Source organism: Rutidosis leptorrhynchoides, chromosome 8 (genome assembly GCF_046630445.1).
Source record: "Rutidosis leptorrhynchoides isolate AG116_Rl617_1_P2 chromosome 8, CSIRO_AGI_Rlap_v1, whole genome shotgun sequence".
NCBI classification, from domain to species: Eukaryota; Viridiplantae; Streptophyta; class Magnoliopsida; order Asterales; family Asteraceae; genus Rutidosis; species Rutidosis leptorrhynchoides.
In genome coordinates this window covers 99279465-99300580 of record NC_092340.1, presented here as the reverse complement: position 1 = coordinate 99300580, position 21116 = coordinate 99279465, and the positions used below count along the sequence as shown (strand labels likewise).

Genomic DNA, 21116 nt, shown 5'->3' with positions numbered 1-21116 from the left:
AAACTTTACAATTTTTAAAGAAAAAAACTTAACAATATAATTACACTACTATCTTAAACGTTAGCCGCCTTATTCACCAACACGTTTCGATTGAAATGGTACTCGTTGTCTTAGAAGCTGGGGCAACTATTTAAAAGCTCTTTATGATGTAAGTGCAGGTTCGAGTCTTATTCATATAAAATTTGCACTTACAGTGGTATAAGTTTCATTCCGATCACATAGAACATATTCTGTAAAATATTTAACATGAATGTTAGTTTTTCACATTACATTACATTGTTTGAACTAGCTAGTAGTTAAGTAGTGTGTATGGTACAGAACTGGACCAAACTAGTTTGGTTCGGTTTCTTTCCCGAGTCCTTATTTGTAGTACAAAGTTGGACCGATTACATGACCATATATATTCGGTTCCGTCTGGTGCAATCCAGTTTGGTTCGATTATTTTTGGTGTTATTTTTGGGTTCGATTATTTTACCGAAATTCTGGTAATATGTGGACCGACGACCGGACCAAAATAACTCCGTTCGACTACGGATCCACTCGGTTCTTCATTTTCGATTCGGTCGATTTTTCTCTAACCATCCACACCCATCACTCCAATACCTTTTGATGAAAATCCACCTGCATAAATAGTTGTAGGTGAGCCGTGAGCACCAACAACCAGCCCCTTTATTCAACTTTTGAAAGGTGATGACAAACTTTATTAACCAAATACAGCTTTACATATGAATTATTTATAACTCCATTATTTTGAAAAAACAATGAAACTATTTTAGTCCATACTAACACATATATATATACCCACACCCCAGAACAATAATCTTACAGTTTAAGGATGTTTAATATAACGAAAATGATTAATCATTAATATTCTTCAACACATTAACATCATTAGTTGATAATAGAGATAATATGTAATTAGATTATTTGTCTGGACTCGTGATCAATCCATCAAACTTTTATAACATCCATCACTTTTATGAATTCATAATTTATACAATACAAGCCTGTGTATAAGTTTCATAGAACTAATAAAAAATAGAAATAGCACCAAGTGTTTAATTGTAAACACAAGTGCTGAAATTGGGTGAAAGCAACTACGTTGATTAAATACAAAAAATAAGTATACGACAAAAGTGTATAAGGAATGAGTGCAATGTTGTTGGTGACAATATTACTATCACATCCCCACCATAATCAAGAAATAGTTTAAAAACTAGTGTTAAGCCTCGTGTTATGTCGAAATTGTAAGTTATTGATAGTTCGTGTTTAGATAGACGTTTTGTGAAAGTTTTAATAATTGGTTTGCTAATGATATATTTACATTACAAACGTTTTACCCTGTTATAATTACATTGCGTAATAAATATTTTCTGGCAGTAGTACAAAATATGGAAAATTGCTGCCAGTTAAACGTTGTTGATCATTTTTCTTATATAAATATAACTTAAGATTTATAAAACATATAAAGTATATGAAATATATAAAGTTTATAAAGTATATAAAGTTTATAAAGTATAATATAATAACAATAACGATAACAATAATAATAATAATAATAATAATAATAATAATAATAAAGTTTATAAACTATATAAAACTTATAAAATATACAAGTAAAAGGATAATAATAATAATAATAATAATAATAATAATAATAATAATAATAATAATAAGCTGTTATTAAAAAGTGAAAAGTTATGTGGTTGATTTATAGTAAGTGAAAATCCTCGTGTTCATTGTTAAAAGTGAAAAGCTTTGCGTTCATTTGTAAAAAACGGAAACTTTTATGCTCATTTATAAAAAGCAAAAAGTTCATGTTTTAGTATGTGTGTTCATTTGTAAATAGTAAAAAGTTTTGTGCTCATATGTAAAAAATAAAAAATTTACTATTCATTATTTTTAGACTCGTTGTATCGGTGGCCATGCAACGGCGTCGCCGCCGATGTGGCAAGGGGCAACGCCACCCCAATCAGATATCAAGGCGTTGGTTGATGGAAAACAGGTACTGTGCGTGGCTTGGCCACGGATTGAGCAACGGGGTGGTTTCCCCTTTTTGTTTTTTTTTTAATTTTAAAACTCATATTTTTATCCTTTTTAAAATTTAACCCAATTATATTTTAACACATCATCACAATACTCCTAACTCACACCAAAACCCCACACCACCACTACTCCACAAAAACAACCCACACGTCCTAGTTATCAAAAGGGAGATGATATATCCACTTCTCTTTTTACTTCTTCCACCCAAAATTACTAAAATGCCATTAATGATAAACTTACATGATCTTTTTAAAAAACTTTATTATAATTTATAGAGGGGTATTTTAGGAAAAAGTGAAGAAATGTTGGTGGAAGAAATAAAAAGAGAGGTGGATATATCATCTCCTCAAATGAAAAAAGTACAAAAAGCAACTCACGCCTCCATCTTACGCCCCCAACCACTACAAATAGTCTTATGTTTTAGAAAGAGGTTAAACTATGCATTATTTTTATGTTTTAGAAAGAGGTTAAATAAATTATAAGAAGTGGTAACAAATTTTAATTCAATGTTCATTACTTTTTATTATTACTCCTATATATGCTAAAATGCACCCCAAATTTTTTAGTTTTAGTTGTTATGCACCCCAAATTTTTTAGTTTTAGTTGTTTTCGAATGTCGTTTTGAATTCGCGTTCACACTACAACCGGTCCCTTAAGTTTCGCCCAATTTACACAACGACCCCTCAAGTTTACACTTTTAGGGGTAAAAAGTGTAAATACATAATTTTATTAAAATAAAATAAACTAATTCCACCCAAATTTTTACCGGGCCCTATCTTCTCGCTCGGTGCGAGTTAAATTTTTCCGAGACCACCGTTCAACTCGAAAAAATCTAACGAACCCAACGGGACTAACTATACGCGAAACGGACATCGTTAAAAAACACCAAATATTTCGGGCTATATTCCATACATATACATACACGTACAACACACAACCCAACCTATTAGATATATTAGTTACCAAACAACGTATATTCAAATTCGACCGCGCGTTGAATACAACCGCAGCAACGCGCGATCGAACTTTTTCTAGTTTTAACTAGTATTAAGGCCATTGGCCCAATTTTATAAAATGTTGTTGGCTGCTTACCTTGACCAAGCTATTAAGCGACAATTTGGAATGCAAAACGCCAAATCACTACCGACCATAACTTGCCTGTTATAACCAAAAAACAAAAATTAAAAAAAAAAAAATTAAAATGCTAAAAGACAGAAAGCTGACATCATCGCTGATGTCAGCATATGGGTACTATTCATTTGGCTCGGATGTTATATATATTTGAAATGTTATTCAAAAATACTGAAGCGAAATAAGACGGAGTGTCAGTGTTAATGCCAATATTCGGGAGTTAATATTCGGGAGTTAAAATGAGTCCACAATCATATGTATCAACCAATAGAAATAAAGACCTATAAAAGAAAGATGCGTAATTTTTAGCGTCTATTCACAAATGTCGGACACGAAACGATGATAGAATGTCAACGACAACGTCAATGGAGAGTGGGGAACGTCAAACTTCAATTGATGTTTTAGAAAGAAAACACAATGACTAACTTTATATACTCAAAGACAAAGTTTCTTGTTATGTATATAACCTTAAGAAGGTAATAAGTAACAAACATTAAAAGTATCTTGATATTAAAAAGGTAGAAGGTTTTTTTCTGTTCGGACTACTCTAGATAACGAATAATCTAACTCCATACTGATGTACGCAGATAAACATGATTATTCCGTGGCTGTTTTCAACACTTCCCTGGCCACCACATTATATTCGTTTTATGCAGGATTCAAGCCTAAGACTTCTTGCAAGGAACTCAAAGCTTCAATAACTGGATTATTTTGTGATGGTTGTTATCTCGATATTAGTAACTAAATTATTACTGTATTTGTTTCTTCTTTTTTCTTTCATCTCTGTTTAGTTGTATTTGTGGCTTTGGCCCCGCAACATAAATGAAATTTGTAGCCTTTTGACTTATGAGTATCTGGACTTCTGAATCAAGTGAATCGAAGTCTGTATGAAGAAGATACGATTTCTACAAGTCTTCATTATTTTGATCACATCTTTTTCATATGAGCTCCAATTTAATTGATTCATAGGTCAAAACATTTTCAACTCAAAGAGCTTTTATATTCATGTTCGTATATTTCTTTATTGTTCAACCTCTAATTATATATTGCCGTAATCCTCAATGAACAAATGCAAGCTTCGTTCCGTGAGATTCAAAAGTTCAATGAGACAATGACAGTGCTAAAATCGTTTAGTGTTGATAAGAAAATGCCGACGAACCATGAACTAACGGTTTAATTTTCATGAAAGTGGTCTAAATATAGCATACTACTCCGTATTTAATTAAGTCTTTTGTAACATTTTTATACTCGTATAATTTATAAATTAATTTATTATTTACTAGTAGTATATTTTCTGTAAATAAATGTGTATCTTGACTGCAATTCGTTATTACATATGTACAGGGGCTTAATGTGATTACATTCATTTTTAAAGGATGTAACTGAAAATTTCTAATGTTTGAATTTCAACTATGAAACAGTAATTTGTAAATTTCATACAAAGGACCCACACTTTATTTAATATATAAATTTTGCCACCCACAATTGACATGATGAACACCAATGATTATGGAATACCGTGTCTTCTCGTAGTCTATCTCGCCGTAAAATCAAACAAAAATACTCTATTAATTCGCCTGCCGTATCATCTAATTCTTGAATTTAATTTTATTGTAATATAAATATATATATTTCTGTACATGTATATGTATACGATACCCAAAACGACAACGAAACAACAGCAAAAGCCCTAAAAAAAACTAATTTTCAGTTTTCAGGTATTTTGTCAATCATCATCAACCCCCTTTCTCACTGGTCTTCTTAAGGTACCCTAATCTTTATACGTTCTTTCGATTTCTTATGCTGTTTGATCGCAATTAATTGATTGATTGCAAATGGGTTTTGTGAAATCTTAATGGCTGTTGATTAAAAAATTAATTTTAGGTTCGTTTTTTATTCTCTGATAAATCAATTTCAAGACTTTGAATAAAAATTGAAATGGGTTTTAATCCTAGAATTAATTGACTTTTTCAGAAAATACAAAATTTGCTTCAAAATGAAGTCTTTTTAGGGAATTGAGTTATTTTTTATAGCTCAATTATTTGGGTTTTATTTATTATTCTATAGAGTTGAGCTGGGATTAACTAACATGTTGATAATTTGATATACTGCTTGTGTTTAGCTAATATGCTGTAATTCTTGTTGTTTGAAATCTACAATATTAAATTATTTTTCAGGTGTTGAATGTCATTTAATTCAGTACCTAATTGAGTAATTAGAGTGTATATAGAGAGGGTCTACTGGTTTGCAGAGCCGTAAAAACATCTGCGAACCCCTAGTCCTCTCTCCATTTTCGGTACATAGAAATCGAGCTAAATCAAGTTGTAATCATGGGTGGTGTTTGTTGCTGCTTGCATAATGACTGCGAAGATTATGTTAATCCCAATAGTTCGGTATATAGAAACTGCATATGTCTTCGATGCTTTCTGCAAAATTTCTTATACATGGTATGTAATTAGTAGTCGTATAACGGGTCATGATTGATTAGTTTCTTAATAATGCACTTCAAGATATTCATAAGGGTAGTGATATATCATATAACCACTATATTTATTGATAAATCCACCATAGAATATGCATTAACATGTTGTACTGTACAACCTGTTAATGTACAGTTATGGTTGATGTATCAGAAAAGATGGTGGATATATCAATGGCCTATTCATAACATGTCCTTTGATTTGTGATTTGTGTGAATAGTACACATTGTTGTTTCAAAGAGGGGATGAACATGGTCGGCTTCCAAGCCCTTCGTCCATTCAAGGGACGGCATCTTTTAGTTCGTCGGCATCACTTGATAACTCGCTATCGGGTGTGTATCGTTCTCCTCCAAGACCGTTGCCTTATGACGTTGACCCGAGGTATATTCGTCTTCAAAGAGACGGATTGGTTTCGAGACGGGAGAAAGGGTCGAGTCGCTCGTTGGACGAAGGTGAATCGTTAAGAGGAAGCGATAGTGATACAGAGACGGATCCGTTATGTGCAGGAAACAAGTGGAATAGTTCAACATGTGAAGATGGAACTAAAGGGTTGCAATCGAAGTCTTCTCATAAGCTTTCGACCCCGAAAGTGACGACAGGTTTTGCACATATTTTTGCTTCGTCGGAAGATGAAGACGTATGTCCAACTTGTCTTGAAGGTATATAATTCTTCATTTATTTCCATCTTTCGTTGTGAAGGGTGTTGATGACATTTGACTATGTTTGGTTTGGTTAATTCGGTTCAGTTTTAGTGGTTAATTCGGTTATGGTTTGGTTAAATCGGTTTTTTGCTCAGCCCTAGTTTCTAGGGTATTGATTGTCAATATTTTGTGTGTCCATCATTGCAGAATATACTATTGAAAACCCGAAGATTATTACAAAATGCTCGCACCACTTTCACCTTGGTTGCATATACGAGTGGATGGAAAGAAGCGAAACCTGCCCAGTTTGTGGCAAGGTAAGGCTCCATTTATGTATACTCATACCATATTGAACCTAACTTTGCATTTTGTTATGAGTTCTCTACATTCACATCATCGTACTTAATTCTCTTGTGTACTTAACTCGTTTGAATATTATTCATAAGTCCAATTTTGTCTACTTGAAATGGAGTGCGATCTCTTCGTGTTATAAGGTCTTCTTGTGCTAATTATCAGGATATCCCATATTTTTTTTTGTAAATTTTGGAAATGACATGAGACATAACATATCACACTAGCTTACAAATGGTGTTAATTAAAATTATGTAAAACTGGTTTACATCAAGAAGGGTTGAGTGCTAAAACTTCCATTCTTTTGTAGGTGATGGCATTTGATGAGACTGGTTTGGCTTAACCGAAATGTTCGTGCTGGAATCAGACCTGAAACGAAATGAATACGGAAACAAAACAAGAAAACAGATTGTAAATATCCCCGTCCTACGTGAGTTCTACCCTGTAAGTAATGAAAAAAATGTTCGATATAAGTTCTGCCACAGGCTGCGTTTTCTTATGGTGAATATCATTTTTTTTTTTGTCACTGTAATTTGTAACGTTGATTATCAAAGCCACATTTTAATGCCCAATTATTGAAAAGTTTTCTTGCTTATTTGTTTTGCATTATCTGCATTTTGAATTCTAGAATTACTTTGTTTGGTTTTCAAATTGTCATTTATCTTTCTGTTTGGGTTAAAACGATACGTCACCACTAATGAACAATCATGAGTCCATTTGCATAGTAGCAGATACAAAACACATTCTATTAAACAAGGTTGCTGTCTCAAGAAGATACAGTACACATATACATAAGAACAAGTAAAGTAACATTTAAGAGGAAGAGTCGATTATTATATACGTATGTGTATGTATCAACTACTAAGAAAAGTTACATTAATGCACGCCAAGTGTTTGATAAAATACTTCAATCAATTTTACGTTATTTAAACATCAATTTACATTATTAGCAGCTGCTTGAAAAGCTCTAAGAAACACTTCTGCAGGTTGGCCACCACTCAGCTGGTGCTTTCCGTTAATCTGTAACAAGAAAAAGCCATCGTGATATTAGCCTATAATTTAAGCCACAAGTTTTAAAAAATGTAGATTCCTAATCACTTACCACATAGTGAGGGACACCTGAAACGTTGGCCGAGTACTTCCTAAGTTCTTCATTAACCTTTAAGAATTCATAATAAACAAGTTGATAATCTGATTTTAATCTTTAAAGTTGAGGGTGATCATTATCTCATAAAGGTTGAGGGTGCAATCAATGCATACCTCCTGAAGCCCATTGTTTGGATCATCAAGATACTCAGCTGCTCCTTCTAACCCAACTTTCCTTGCACATTCCAGTAAAAAGTCCCTACGTTCAAGATTTTCGTATCACTCAGATGTTTTTTCAAGATTCTTCCCAAAGACCAAGAAAATAAAAATACCATCTTTTAAGTTACAAATAAATTAATTAATAAAGACTGTAAAGATATCGATATATGCATGTTGGGTAACAGGTTATAACGGGTCACTTATAATGTGGGTTGAAATGGGCGAGACAGTTTCCAAATTATGGTAACTACTTGGTGTGTTCAAAACACAACCAAATCGAATGAAAGATAAAGATTTTTTTTTTTTTTTTTTTTTTTTTTTTTTTTTTTTTTTTTTTTTTTTTTTTTTGAAAGGCAATGTTAGTGGTTAGAGTTAATTCACGAAAATCCCCCCCCCCTCCCCCCCCCCGAGACTCGAACCCTTGGTCTCCTCGAACACCATGTTAACATGGTGACCAATGAGGCAAAGCCCCATTGGCGAATGAAAGATAAAGATAAAGTGAAGTTACCTGTCACCAATAAACTTCCCCTTTGTAAAATACCCATTAAACAACTCTTCTACAAGATTGTTCTGCTTATCAAGACCCTGTTTCCCTGCAAAAAGTATCAGCCTGTGGCTGTCCAATGAACTTCCACTGCATGACAAAAACACCATTAATAAGTTCTTAGCTTAAAACCAGTCTATGATTTAAGAATCTTAAACAAAACCTATGATAAAATTCGACTTACGTAAGACCATCGACATCATAAGTCATTCCAAGCCCCCTAAAAATCTGTACTTGTACAATGTTAATACTAGCACACCGAGAAGTGAAAACAAACTGTTAAAAGTTGAAATTGAAAGTTAAACAAGATATACCTCAGTCATACGAGCAAAGATTTGATCGGTTCGAGATCCAAACTTGTTCTTGTAATATTCTTTCTTGTTAATTCCTTCTTTAGGTGCAGCAGGACTTAGTAAATACGGGTGCCATTTAATCTACATAACAACAATAGACTATAAATTCAGAGTTGTCCTATCGATTTCACTGGTCCTTTACGGAAATCACAAGATAGTTCCTTGATCAAGTTTAAAAGGTAGAAGCTTTTTCCTGTTCGGGCTACCGGGTGGGCGAGTAATCCGACCCCATACTTTGATGTACGCAGCCCAGCAGGTATACTCCCTGGCTGTTTCCAACCCTTCCCTTGCCACCACTAAATATTCGTCATAGACAGGATTCGAACATGAGTCCTCTTGCAAGGAATTAAGGCCCCAACAACAAGTTTAAACATACACAAAAAGAGTAAAAGGTTATCCTATTCAGGTTACTGGGACCGAGTTATCCTATGTCCGACCCTTTTGCCTAATTATCCCAAAATTTGCTAGTGAGGTATGAACCTGAGACCTCTCGTGAGTATATCAGGACCCAGACAACAACTAGGTTATCTTGGATGGTTCGTAAAAATCACATCAATATAACGAAAATCGTTAAATAAACGACAGTGGTTTTTCAATGGACTCTACAGTTTCTTTTCAATAAAGCTCTACTCAATTAAATGTATTTAACATATGCAATTGCACATATAAAGTAATAACCTCGAAATCGTATTGATCTTTGGATAAAGATAAAGCTTTGTCCAGATTCTTTTTGCCAACATAACACCATGGGCATACACTGTCTGAACTCACATCAATTTTTATTAGCTTCTTTCCGGTTGATTCAGCCATTGATCTGCAGTATTTCTGAACATCACCAGTTGTAAAAATTACAAATAATTAACAAGAAGCTGATGTTAATAATTGGATCATGAAGCTCGTATGTATATGTATTATTATTAATGTAAAGAGATATATTGTGAAAACTGAGAGATAAAAGACTGACTGACCTTGAAAACTCTAGACTGCTTGAAAGTTGTTGAATGAAAGACTGAACATGAAACAGGTGTTGCTATACGAATACTTGTATTTGATTAAGCATAAACTTTTGGCTTTTCTTTACTATGTGTTTTCTAGACGGTGTGTTTGTGTTTGACTTTGATCTGTCAACTACCTACCATAATTCGATGACCTCATGATGACGAACCGGATGACCAAACTCGGCCCTATTTCAAAGAACATAATACATCTCATCTTGAAAACGTGGCACAATGTGGGTCCTAAAATTAATTCCTAATAACGAACATAAATGGAGTACATGTTATCATGTTGAAAAACTGGCACAACCTTTCTTCGAATTATTCATAGATGTGTGTTTTGTTTAGGGTGTGTTTGGTAACGTGTTTAAAAATCTAATCATATTTGTTTCTTAAAATAATGAGATAAAGTTATTTTATATATTTAATGTTCGCATGTAATATAAAAAGATAAGTAAAAAGTAAAGTGTAAAACTATAAACAAATAAAAAGTATAATGTTAATCAATATGTATTTTATCTGTGATAATAATATTTGGATGGAGGGAGTACGATTTTTCTCCCCATTTTGTTAATTGAAAAATATTAGTAAGACTATTTATTATAAAAGGTGCCGTGAGTTGGAGTTTTTTAATGACGTAACGGTGTGTGTTGAAAATGTGAAGTTATGGTAATGTGAATTGATGTGTAGGTGCGTTGATGTGGTAAATATGATAGACAAAATGATTAAAAATAATTTTATTAAAAAATAATTAATAAAAACAATTTTTTTTAACAACGGTACTACTCCCGTCAAAAACTCACCTAGACCTCCATAATTCAAAATATTGCGCTTTTGTATATTTCTCTCTTAGCGCCTTACTAGAGAGCCTTTTTTATATGTGATATTCTTTAGCCTTTAAAAAAATTGTGCTTTTGCTAAGTAGGCAAGCCACGTCGTGGCTTTATCTCCCATAACATACAACCTAAATAAACGATCCATGTTAGTATTTAAGAAAGAGAAATTAGGCACACTTTAACTTAAGAAAAAAAAAAAAAAAATCACAACGTAGCATTAAATTTGATTGACAAAATTGCTGAAATAGTCCCTGTAGTTTGTATCAAAACGCTGGTTTAGTCCATGTGCTTTTTTTTTGATGGATTTGGTCCCGGTAGTTGGTAAAAGTTGCTGATTTAGTCCCTCTGACCGACGGCCGTCAAAAAATGCCGTTTACTCCAGTCATGTGCCAGACATGTGAGGGTATTTCCGTCAGTTTCTTTCCTTTATTTACAATATTGCTAAAATGGTCCCTGTGGTTTGTAACAAAGTTGCTGGAATAGTCCCTGTGGTTTGTAAAAAAATTGCTGAAATAAATTTACCTTGTCTCCTTCCTCGCCTAAACCCAATTCAAATCCATCTTCCCAAATAAAATATTTCAGCAGTTAAATTCACAACTCAATCAACACATATTCCTATATTTTTTTATAAACAAGATCAAAATTAAAATCAAAATTAAAATAAGAAATCCATATATGTAAAGTTTGGACAAAATTGGAATTGAAATTGCTTACTTTTATTAAATGCATACTACTGCTGCTGGCTTCATACAAAACAAAAATGAGAATAAACAAAACAAAAATGAGAATAAGTGGCCACTAGCCAACAATTACGAAAAATCCCAAACAAATAGGAAATACTAATTCAACTAAAATACAAATACTTGATTACGTTCAGATACGTTCTTGAAGACTCGGATGCCATCATGAGTTAATCTCTTATTCCAAACAATAAATTACAATAATACATTACCAAAAAAAAAGCTACAGTGCCCCGAAACTTTCCAGCTTCGTTCATATCTGTGACGGCAAAGTTCCGGCCAGCATCACCTTCTGGTCGAAACCTGAAATGAAATCAGATCTGGATCTGAGAAATGAAATCAGATCTGAAACGAAATCTTCTATGGTTGCTTCAACATAATCAAATCTGAAAAATGAAATCAGATATGAGAATCCTTAAATAAAACGAAATCAGATAATGGTTAATGAAGACAGATGAAGACCGGTGGTATTAATCATGAAGGCGGATAGATTTCTGGTTGTCTTGATTCAACGACGGCGATGGATTTCCGGTCATTTGAAGAACCATAGTCGGAGTTCAAAACCACCACAAAGTTATGGTGTTCAAAACCACCAGATTTAATTTGGAGTTTTTGTTTAAAGTGTTTGTGTTGGATTTAATTTGATTTTGAATTAGTTAGAACTAAATAATGGCAGATGGTTAGTATATGCTTGGTTCGTTTTTTTAGAGAATTTGATGTGGATTTGTTTATCAATGTAGAGAATTTGGGGATGAAGATAAAGATAGATAATGAAGTTTTTTTTAAAGGAAAGACAAACCACGGGGACTATTCCAGCAACTTTGTTACAAACCACAGGGACCATTTTAGCAATATTGTAAATAAAGGAAAGAAACTGACGAAAATACCCTCACATGTCTGGCACATGACTGGAGTTAACGGCATTTTTTGACGGCCGTCGGTCAGAGGGACTAAATCAGCAACTTTTACCAACTACCGGGACCAAATTCATCAAAAAAAAATACAGGGACTAAACCAGCATTTTGATACAAACCACAGGGACTATTTCAGCAATTTTGTCAATTTGATTTGATAAACTAATGTTCAACTTCCAACTCTTTTAGTTATCTCTTATAATTTGATTGATCTAGCACTACAAATAATGTTGTAGTTTTTATCACTTTTTGAATGAGTTTTTGATGATCAATGATATCAATATAAGTCAGAAGCGTGAAAAATACCTTGTAAAAAGCTTTAAAGGGTAAACAAAATGTGATGTCAATAATTTTAACTGCTACTAACTTTTTGACACTTTTAGGTGTCATTGCGTTTTTCTTTTTGACGCTTTTAAATGTTAAATAACTCTTCTACTTTTCAAAAAAAAAAAATGTTAAATAACTCTGACGCTTAAAGGTGTTAAAAACATGTTAAGTTATTCACGTTTCAAAGCGTCAAACATTTTGAAAGTGTCAAAAATGAAACATTATTTTATAGTGTGGTAGATATTGCAATATTTAGTTTATACATAACTTGAATGAGCTTAATATCTATAGTTTCTATTAAAAATCCTAAAATGATGATGTCATTATTAGGCTAATTTCTTTGTTAAGAAAAAATCAAAAATAAAAAGAAAAAAATCTAAGCATGGTGGGTGATGTCATTAATTTAAATAATTTTGAATTAAAATTAAATCTTATTAATTAATTATTATTATTAAATCTTATTAATTAATTATTATAATTAAATCTTATTAATAATTATTTTAATTATTAAAATTAAATAATTTTGAATTATTTTAATTAATTATTTTGAATTGAGTACGAGAAGGTATAAAAGTTAGGCTTTATATTTTAATTTACACTTTTAAAATAAAATGACAATCAATATTATCTCTTATAATTGGATGTGGATTGTTTAATATCATTTTAGGTGTTTGATCAAATGTTCAGCTGACAAGTTTTTTAGTCGGATTCTGTAGTTCTACGGGTCGTTAAACTAAATAACTTTAGCATTTACGTTCACTTAATACCTAAAATATATCATTAAACTCTTTCGTTTAAACAAACTCGTGGTTCCACGGGTCATTTCACTAGTAATTATATAAAAACACACATAGTTTGATTTGTCTACATTTGTTAATTAACCATAAATTCACTTAAATAACAAGGAGGTGAGTTGAGAAACTAAAGGTACATTTAAAGAAACGACCACATCTTTGATTTTTTTCGTCTTTTTGCTTCAAGCTATTTAGATGTGGTCGAAACAGGATGACTGCAAATTGCGGTCGGTACATGTAACGACCCGTCAAAATCGCTATTGATGCGGCACGTTAATCATTGATTCCACAGTGAGGTTTTGACCTCTATATGATACGTTTTGATAAAATATTGCATTCATTAAAATAAGTGACTTTCTAAACATATAAAGTTATAAACATGTGGGCGAGTGCTTAGGTATAAGCAAAACCCCAAAATACATAAGTCTATAATTTACAGGTTGACATCACAGTCCAATTATTTATTACACAACGCAGTTTTATTTTGAATGCAATAAACGTTGTACAAAGCATGAGAGACTCCATGCAGGCAACAAGCACATCACAGCGGAAGCAGTCTAAGGACCTGAGAATAAAACATGCTAAAAAGTCAACACGAATGTTGGTGAGTTATAGGTTTAATTGCTCGAGTCATAAACATATATAAAGATAGACCACAAGATTTCATCAAAAGCTTATCAATAGATTCTACGTAACAGAGCACCCTGGTAACTAAACTTAACGCTATAGTGATAATTATCCTATTCGTTTTAATACACGCAAACCAACGTGTCTTAAACTCAAATAACATACGTCCGTTAAAAGGCTAGCGCTCTAGCTCGGACGGGGATGTCAAGCCCTATGGATCCATATACAATTATTCGCGCCCACCAGTCCATATCCTATGTACTGGCAGCTACTAGTTACCAAAGCTAAGGGATTTTCGGTTTAACTCAGTGTAGAATTTAGCATGTACTTGTGTCTTATTGTGTTTAAAATAAATTGCATGTATTCTCAGCCCAAAAATATTTAAAGTATTTAAAAAGGGATCTATAAACTCACATTTCAATATTGAGACTCAATATTGTAGGCAAATTGCGTAGACGTAATGATTGTAGACGACTGTATGGTTGGCCTTGGATTCAAGAATAATACCCCGAACAATACCCAATACTTCCTTAGCTTAAAGCGGTTTGAAACCCGAATTAAAAACACCCTTGTATATACCTTATTATTATTAAACTTAAATTTAAAATTATAATTATAATATAAATATAAATATTGATTAAAGAAAAAAAATGTAAATAATACGTCGAGTAAACTGGCCTTTTATAGGCATGTTTCCTGATTTTGGTCCCCATGCGATCGCATGGTTTTCAGTGCTTTTGTCATGCGATCGCATGGCGTTTTGTTTGCTAGTTCGTCGACATAATATTTACTGTAGCAAATAATGTTTTTGGTCCCCATGCGATCGCATGGATTTTCAGTGCTTTTGCCATGCGATCGCATGGCTAGGCTGGACAGCTCATTTCTGCTTGTTTTCTAGTTCGTCGACATCAAATAGTGCTACTGTAGCAAATAGTGCTACTGTAGCAAATAGTGTTTACTGTAGCAAATAGTGGTTACTGTAGCAAATAGTGTTTACTGTAGCAAATAGTGTTTTACTGTAGGAAAGTCGTTTTTTTACTTGTACATATATATATATATATATATATATATATATATATATATATATATATATATATATATATACATACATATAATTGTTCATGAATCGTCGAGAGTAATCAAAGGTAATTGTATATATGAAACAGTTCTAAAATTTTGAGACTCAATCTAACAGGCTTTGTTTAACGTGTCAAAATAATAAATCGTATAGAGAATTGGTTTAAATAAGTCGAAATTTTCCGGGTCATCACAGTACCTCCCAGTTAAAGAAAATTTCGTCCCGAAATTTTGAGTAGTACCTGTTTCATGAGCGATATCAGTGAACAAATGTGGATACTTTTGCTTCATTTGATCTTCTCGTTCCCAAGTAAACTCGGGTCCTCGTTTAGCGTTCCAACGAACCCTAACTATCGGTATTTTGCTTTGTTTTAATTGTTTGACCTCACGGTCCATGATTTCAAAGGTTCTTCGACAAAATGGAGTTTATCATTGATTCGTATTTCGTCCAGAGGAATTACGACATCCTCTTCAGCTAAACATTTCTTCAAATTTTACACGTGAAATATGTCGTGAACACTACTAAGTTCTTGAGGTAGCTTTAATCGATAAGCAACTGCTCCAATTCTTTCGGTGATTTCAAAGGGTCCTACGTACCTAGGACTTAGCTTTCCTCGTTTACCGAATCGTACAACACCTTTCCAGGGTGACACTTTCAACATGACTTTGTCGCCCACTTGAAATTCTAGCGGTTTTTTTCTTACATCAGCATAACTCTTTTGGCGACTCATGGCCGTTTTCAATCGCTGTTGTATTTGAATGATCTTTTCGGTGGTTTCATGAATAATTTCTGGTCCAGTAAGTTGTCTTTATCCTACTTCACTCCAACAGATAGGAGATCTGCACTTTCTACCGTAAAGTGCTTCAAATGGCGCTGCGTTGATGCTCGTATGATAGCTGTTATTGTATGAAAATTCTGCCAACGGTAAGTGTCAATCCCAACTGGTTCCAAAGTCAATCACGCATGCCCGTAACATGTCTTTCAATGTTTGTATTGTTCTTTCACTTTGAGCATCTGTCTGTGGGTGATAAGCGGTGCTCATATCTAATCGAGTTCCCAATGCTTTTTGTAATGACTGCCAGAAACGTGATGTGAATCGGGTGTCGTGATCAGATATGATGGAGATAGGTACACCATGCCTGGAAACTACTTCCTTTAAATATAGGCGTGCTAATTTCTCCATACTGTCTGTCTCCTTTATTTGTAGAAAATGAGCTGATTTAGTTAGACGATCAACTATCACCCAAATAGTATCATGACTACTTGCAGTCCTTGGCAATTTCGTAATGAAATCCATGGTTATTCTTTCCCATTTCCACTGCGGAACTTCCGGTTGTTGCAGTAATCCTGACGGCTTTTGGTGCTCAGCTTTGACCTTTGCACACGTCAAACATTTGCTTACAAAAGTAGCAATTTCTGTCTTCATATTAGGCCACCAATAGAACTTCTTGAGATCGTGGTACATTTTCCCGTTTCCTGGATGAATTGAGTACCTCGTTTTATGTGCTTCATCCAGTACTAGTTGCCTTAGGTTACCATGTCTTGGTACCCATATCCTACCAGCAAAATACAGGGTTTCATCGGCTTTTACTTCAAGTTGTTTTTCTAACCCTTTGCTCATTTTGCCTTTTTCGGTTTCTGCTTTTAAAGCCTCTAACTGTGCTGCTTGAATTTGCTTTGTGAGATCAGTACGAATTGTAATATTCAAAGCTCGGACCCTAAGAGGTTTTACTCTTTCTTTCCGACTTAGGGCATCAGCTACAACATTAGCCTTTCTAGGGTGGTAACGGATTTCACAATCGTAATCGTTTAACAACTCTACCCAGTGACGTTGCCTCATATTGAGTTGTTTTTGATCAAAAATATGTTGAAGACTCTTATGGTCAGTGTACACTGTACACTTGGTGCCATATAGATAGTGTCTCCATATTTTGAGTGCAAAAACTACTGCTCCAAGTTCTAAATCGTGCGTCGTATAGTTCTTTTCATGAATTTTTAGTTGTCGTGAGGCATATGCGATAACTTTTGTGCGTTGCATTAATACACATCCTAAACCTTGGTGCGAAGCGTCACAATAGATCACGAAATCATCATTTCCTTCCGGTAATGACAAAATGGGTGCAGACGTTAACTTCTTCTTTAATAACTGGAATGAGGATTCCTGTTCCGTGGACCAATCATACTTCTTTCCCTTTTGAGTCAATGCAGTTAAGGGTTTGGCAATTCTAGAGAAATCTTGAATGAATCTTCGGTAGTAACCAGCAAGACCTAAGAATTGGCGGATTTGTGTTGGAGTCTTCGGTGTTTCCCATTTACTAATGGCTTCGATCTTGGCAGGGTCAACTTTAATTCCATGTTTACTGACAACATGGCCCAAAAATTGTACTTCTTGTAACCAGAAATCACACTTCGAAAATTTTGCATACAATTCTTCTTTCTTGAGTATCTCTAGTACCAGTCTTAAGTGTTGCTCATGTTCTTCCTTGTTCTTCGAGTAAATCAATATGTCGTCGATAAAAACAATGACAAATTTGTCTAAATACGGTCTACAGATGCGATTCATTAGATCCATGAATACTGTTGGAGCATTAGTTAATCCAAAAGGCATGACTAGAAACTCATAGTGACCGTAACAGTTTCTGAACGCGGTTTTAGGAACATCTTCTTCCTTCACTCTCAGCTGATGATATCCGGAGCGTAGATCAATCTTAGAATAAACACTTGATCCTTGTAATTGATCAAACAAATCATCAATCCTCGGTAATGGGTACCGATTCTTGATCGTTAATTTGTTTAATTCTCAGTAATCTATGCACATTCTCATAGATCTATCCTTCTTCTTGACGAACAGAATAGGAGCACCCCAAGGTGAAAAACTGGGACGAATAAATCCACGGTCCGATAATTCTTGCAACTGGTCTTGTAATTCTTGCATTTCTGAAGGTGCAAGTCTATATGGAGATCGGGCTACAGGTACAGCTCCTGGTATGAGATCAATCTGGAATTCTACACATCTGTGTGGAGGTAGCCCCGGTAATTCTTCTGGAAATACTCCGGGATATTCTCTTACAACCGGTATGTCATCAATGCTTCTTTCTTCAGTATCGATCTTCTTTACGTGTGCCAGAATAGCATAACAACCTTTTCTTATAAGTTTCTGAGCCTTCATACAGCTGATAAGGTTCAGCTTCGAGTTGCTCTTCTCCCCATAAATCATTAATGACGTTTCATCCTTTCGAGGGATGCGGATCGCTTTCTCAGCGCAAAAAACTTCTGCTCTTGTTTTGGACATCCAGTCCATGCCAACAATTACGTCAAAACTTTCTAATTCTACGGGTATCAAATCGATTTTGAAGGTTTCACCAGCGAGATTTATTTCGCAACCATGGCAAATTTTATCGGCTTTTATCAGTTTACCATTAGCTAATTCAATAGTATATTTATCGTCTAGAGGCAATGATGCACATTTTAGTTTAGAACTAAAGTCTTTACACATATAACTTCTATCAGCACCCGTATCAAACATAATAGAAGCTAGTTGATTATTAACGGTAAACGTACTCGTGACAAGATTAGGATCCTCACGTGCTTCACTGGTACTAACATTAAATGCCCTCCCACGTGCGGGTTCTTTGTTCTTCTACTTATCAGGGCATTGATTTATAAAATGACCAGACTTCCCGCATCCAAAACATTTCTTGACATCGGTCGGTTTTGTCTTTACTTCAGAAACGGTGGCATAACAATCTTTCACCAAATGTCCTTTCTTGTTGCACTTATCACAGACCACTTGGCAATAACCTGCATGATGTGTGTAACATCTTTTGCAGAACGGATGGGGTCCCTTATTGTGATGACCCGAAAATTTTTGACTTATTTAAACCAATTCTCTATACGATTTATTATTTTAACACGTTAAACAAAGTCTGTTAGATTGAGTCTCAAAATTTTAGAACTGTTACATATATACAATTACCTTTGACTACTCTCGACGATTCATGAACAATTATATGTATGTATATATATATGTACAAGTAAAAACGACTTTCCTACAGTAAAAATTACTTTGCTACAGTAAAACACAATTTACTATAGTAAAACACTATTTGCTACAGTGAAACTGTATTTTGCTACAGTGCTACAGTGCTACAGTAAAACACTATTTGCTACAGTAAACACTATTTGCTACAGTAAACACTATTTGCTACAGTAACACTATTTGATGTCGACGAACTAGCAAACAGAAACAGAAAAGGCGGCCATGCGATCGCATGGCAAAAACACTGAAAACTCATGCGATCGCATGAGCTACAGTAAATCGAAAAGTACTATAAAAGGTCAATTTTGCTCGACGAAATATTTCATAAATATATATGTACGTAAATTTTATAATTATAATTATAATTATAATTATAATTTTAAGTTTAATAATAATAAAGTATATTCGAGGGTATTTTTAATTCGGGTTTCAAACCGCTTTAAGCTAAGGAAATATTGGGTATTGTTTGGGGTATTGTTCTTGAATCCAAGGCCAACCATACAGTCATCTACCGTCATTACGTCTACGCAATTTGCCTACAATATTGAGTCTCAATATTGAACTGTGAGTTTATAGTCTCCCTTTTTAAATACTTTAAATATTTTTGGGCTGAGAATACATGCAATTTATTTTAAACGCGATAAGACACAAGTACATACTAAATTCTACACTGAGTTAAACCAGAAATCCCTTAGCTTTGGTAACTAGTAGCTGCCAGTACATAGGATATGGACTCGTGGGCGCGAATAATTGTATATGGATCCATAGGGCTTGACATCCCCGTCCGAGCTAGAGCGCTAGCCTTTTAACGGACGTATGTTATTTGAGTTTAAGACACGTTGGTTTGCGCGTATTAAAACGAATGGGGTAATTATCACTATAGCGTTAAGTTTAGTTACCAGGGTGCTCTGTTACGTAGAATCTATTGATAAACTTTTGATGAAATCTTGTGGTCTATCTTTATATATGTTTATGACTCGAGCAATTAAACCTATAACTCACCAACATCCGTGTTGACTTTTTAGCATGTTTTATTCTCAGGTCCTTAGAATGCTTCCGCTGTGATGTGCTTGTTGCCTGCATGGAGTCTCTCATGCTTTGTACAAAGTTTATTGCATTCAAAATAAAACTGCGTTGTGTAATAAATAATTGGACTGTGATGTCAACCTGTAAATTAAAGACTTATGTATTTTGGGGTTTTGCTTATACCTAAGCACTCGCCCACATGTTTATAACTTTCTATGTTTAGAAAGTCACTTATTTTAATGAATGCAATATTTTATCAAAACGTATCATATAGAGGTCAAAACCTCACTGTGGAATCAATGATTAACGTGCCGCGTCAATAGCGATTTTGACGGGTCGTTACACTTATAGTTTGGACTTGCAGTTGCCCCATCTTGTTTACCTTTAAAAGTTTCTTGTTTCTTCAGGTGAGTACTTTTGCCCTTATAATCTTCCCATTTTCTCTTTCCTTCAGTTGTCTTGACTTCGGTAATTGGTGCCTTAATCGAACTCTCTGTGATCTGGTCCATGAGTTGGTGTGCCATTGTCATGGCTTCCTGCATCGTATTTGGTTTGGACGATGTAACATTTCCTTTGATATTGATCGATAAACCGTCAATATACATTTCTATCTTTCGTTTCTCGTTTGGCACCAATTCGGGACACAACAAGGCTAGTTCCATGAAACGCTTTTCATAGTTATTGAGATTCGCGCCGATAACCTTCAGATTACGTAACTCAGATTCCATTTTTCTGATCTCGTTTCGAGGACAGTACTCCTCGATTAGCATCTTTTTCAGTTCTTCCCAAGAGATATCATATGTCGTATCTATTCCTTCTGCTTTAGCATAATTGTTCCACCAAGTAAGTGCACCGTCTTGCAACGTGCACGAAGCATACTTTGACTTGT

The 21116-nt window shown here is 34.2% G+C and overlaps 2 protein-coding genes across 2 annotated transcripts; one reads left to right on the top strand and one right to left on the bottom strand.

Annotated features, from left to right (window-relative positions):
- Nucleotides 1-4690: 4690 nt before the first annotated feature.
- LOC139862367 (E3 ubiquitin-protein ligase At3g02290-like) lies at nt 4691-7234 on the top strand. The gene is made up of 5 exons (XM_071850963.1): nt 4691-4943; nt 5355-5624; nt 5878-6316; nt 6506-6615; nt 6960-7234. Exons 2-5 carry the CDS (start codon nt 5508-5510, stop codon nt 6990-6992), a joined length of 699 nt encoding a protein of 232 aa, XP_071707064.1. The 5' UTR covers nt 4691-4943; nt 5355-5507; the 3' UTR covers nt 6993-7234.
- A 191-nt stretch (nt 7235-7425) lies between these two features.
- Nucleotides 7426-9934, bottom strand: LOC139863037 (uncharacterized). Its single transcript, XM_071851685.1, has 8 exons — nt 9820-9934; nt 9530-9676; nt 8813-8932; nt 8683-8726; nt 8463-8588; nt 7910-7994; nt 7752-7808; nt 7426-7669 (listed from the first exon to the last, which is right to left on the bottom strand). The coding sequence occupies exons 2-8, from the start codon at nt 9659-9661 to the stop codon at nt 7583-7585; spliced, it is 651 nt and encodes a 216-aa protein (XP_071707786.1). The 5' UTR covers nt 9662-9676; nt 9820-9934; the 3' UTR covers nt 7426-7582.
- Between the last annotated feature and the right edge of the window lie 11182 nt (nt 9935-21116).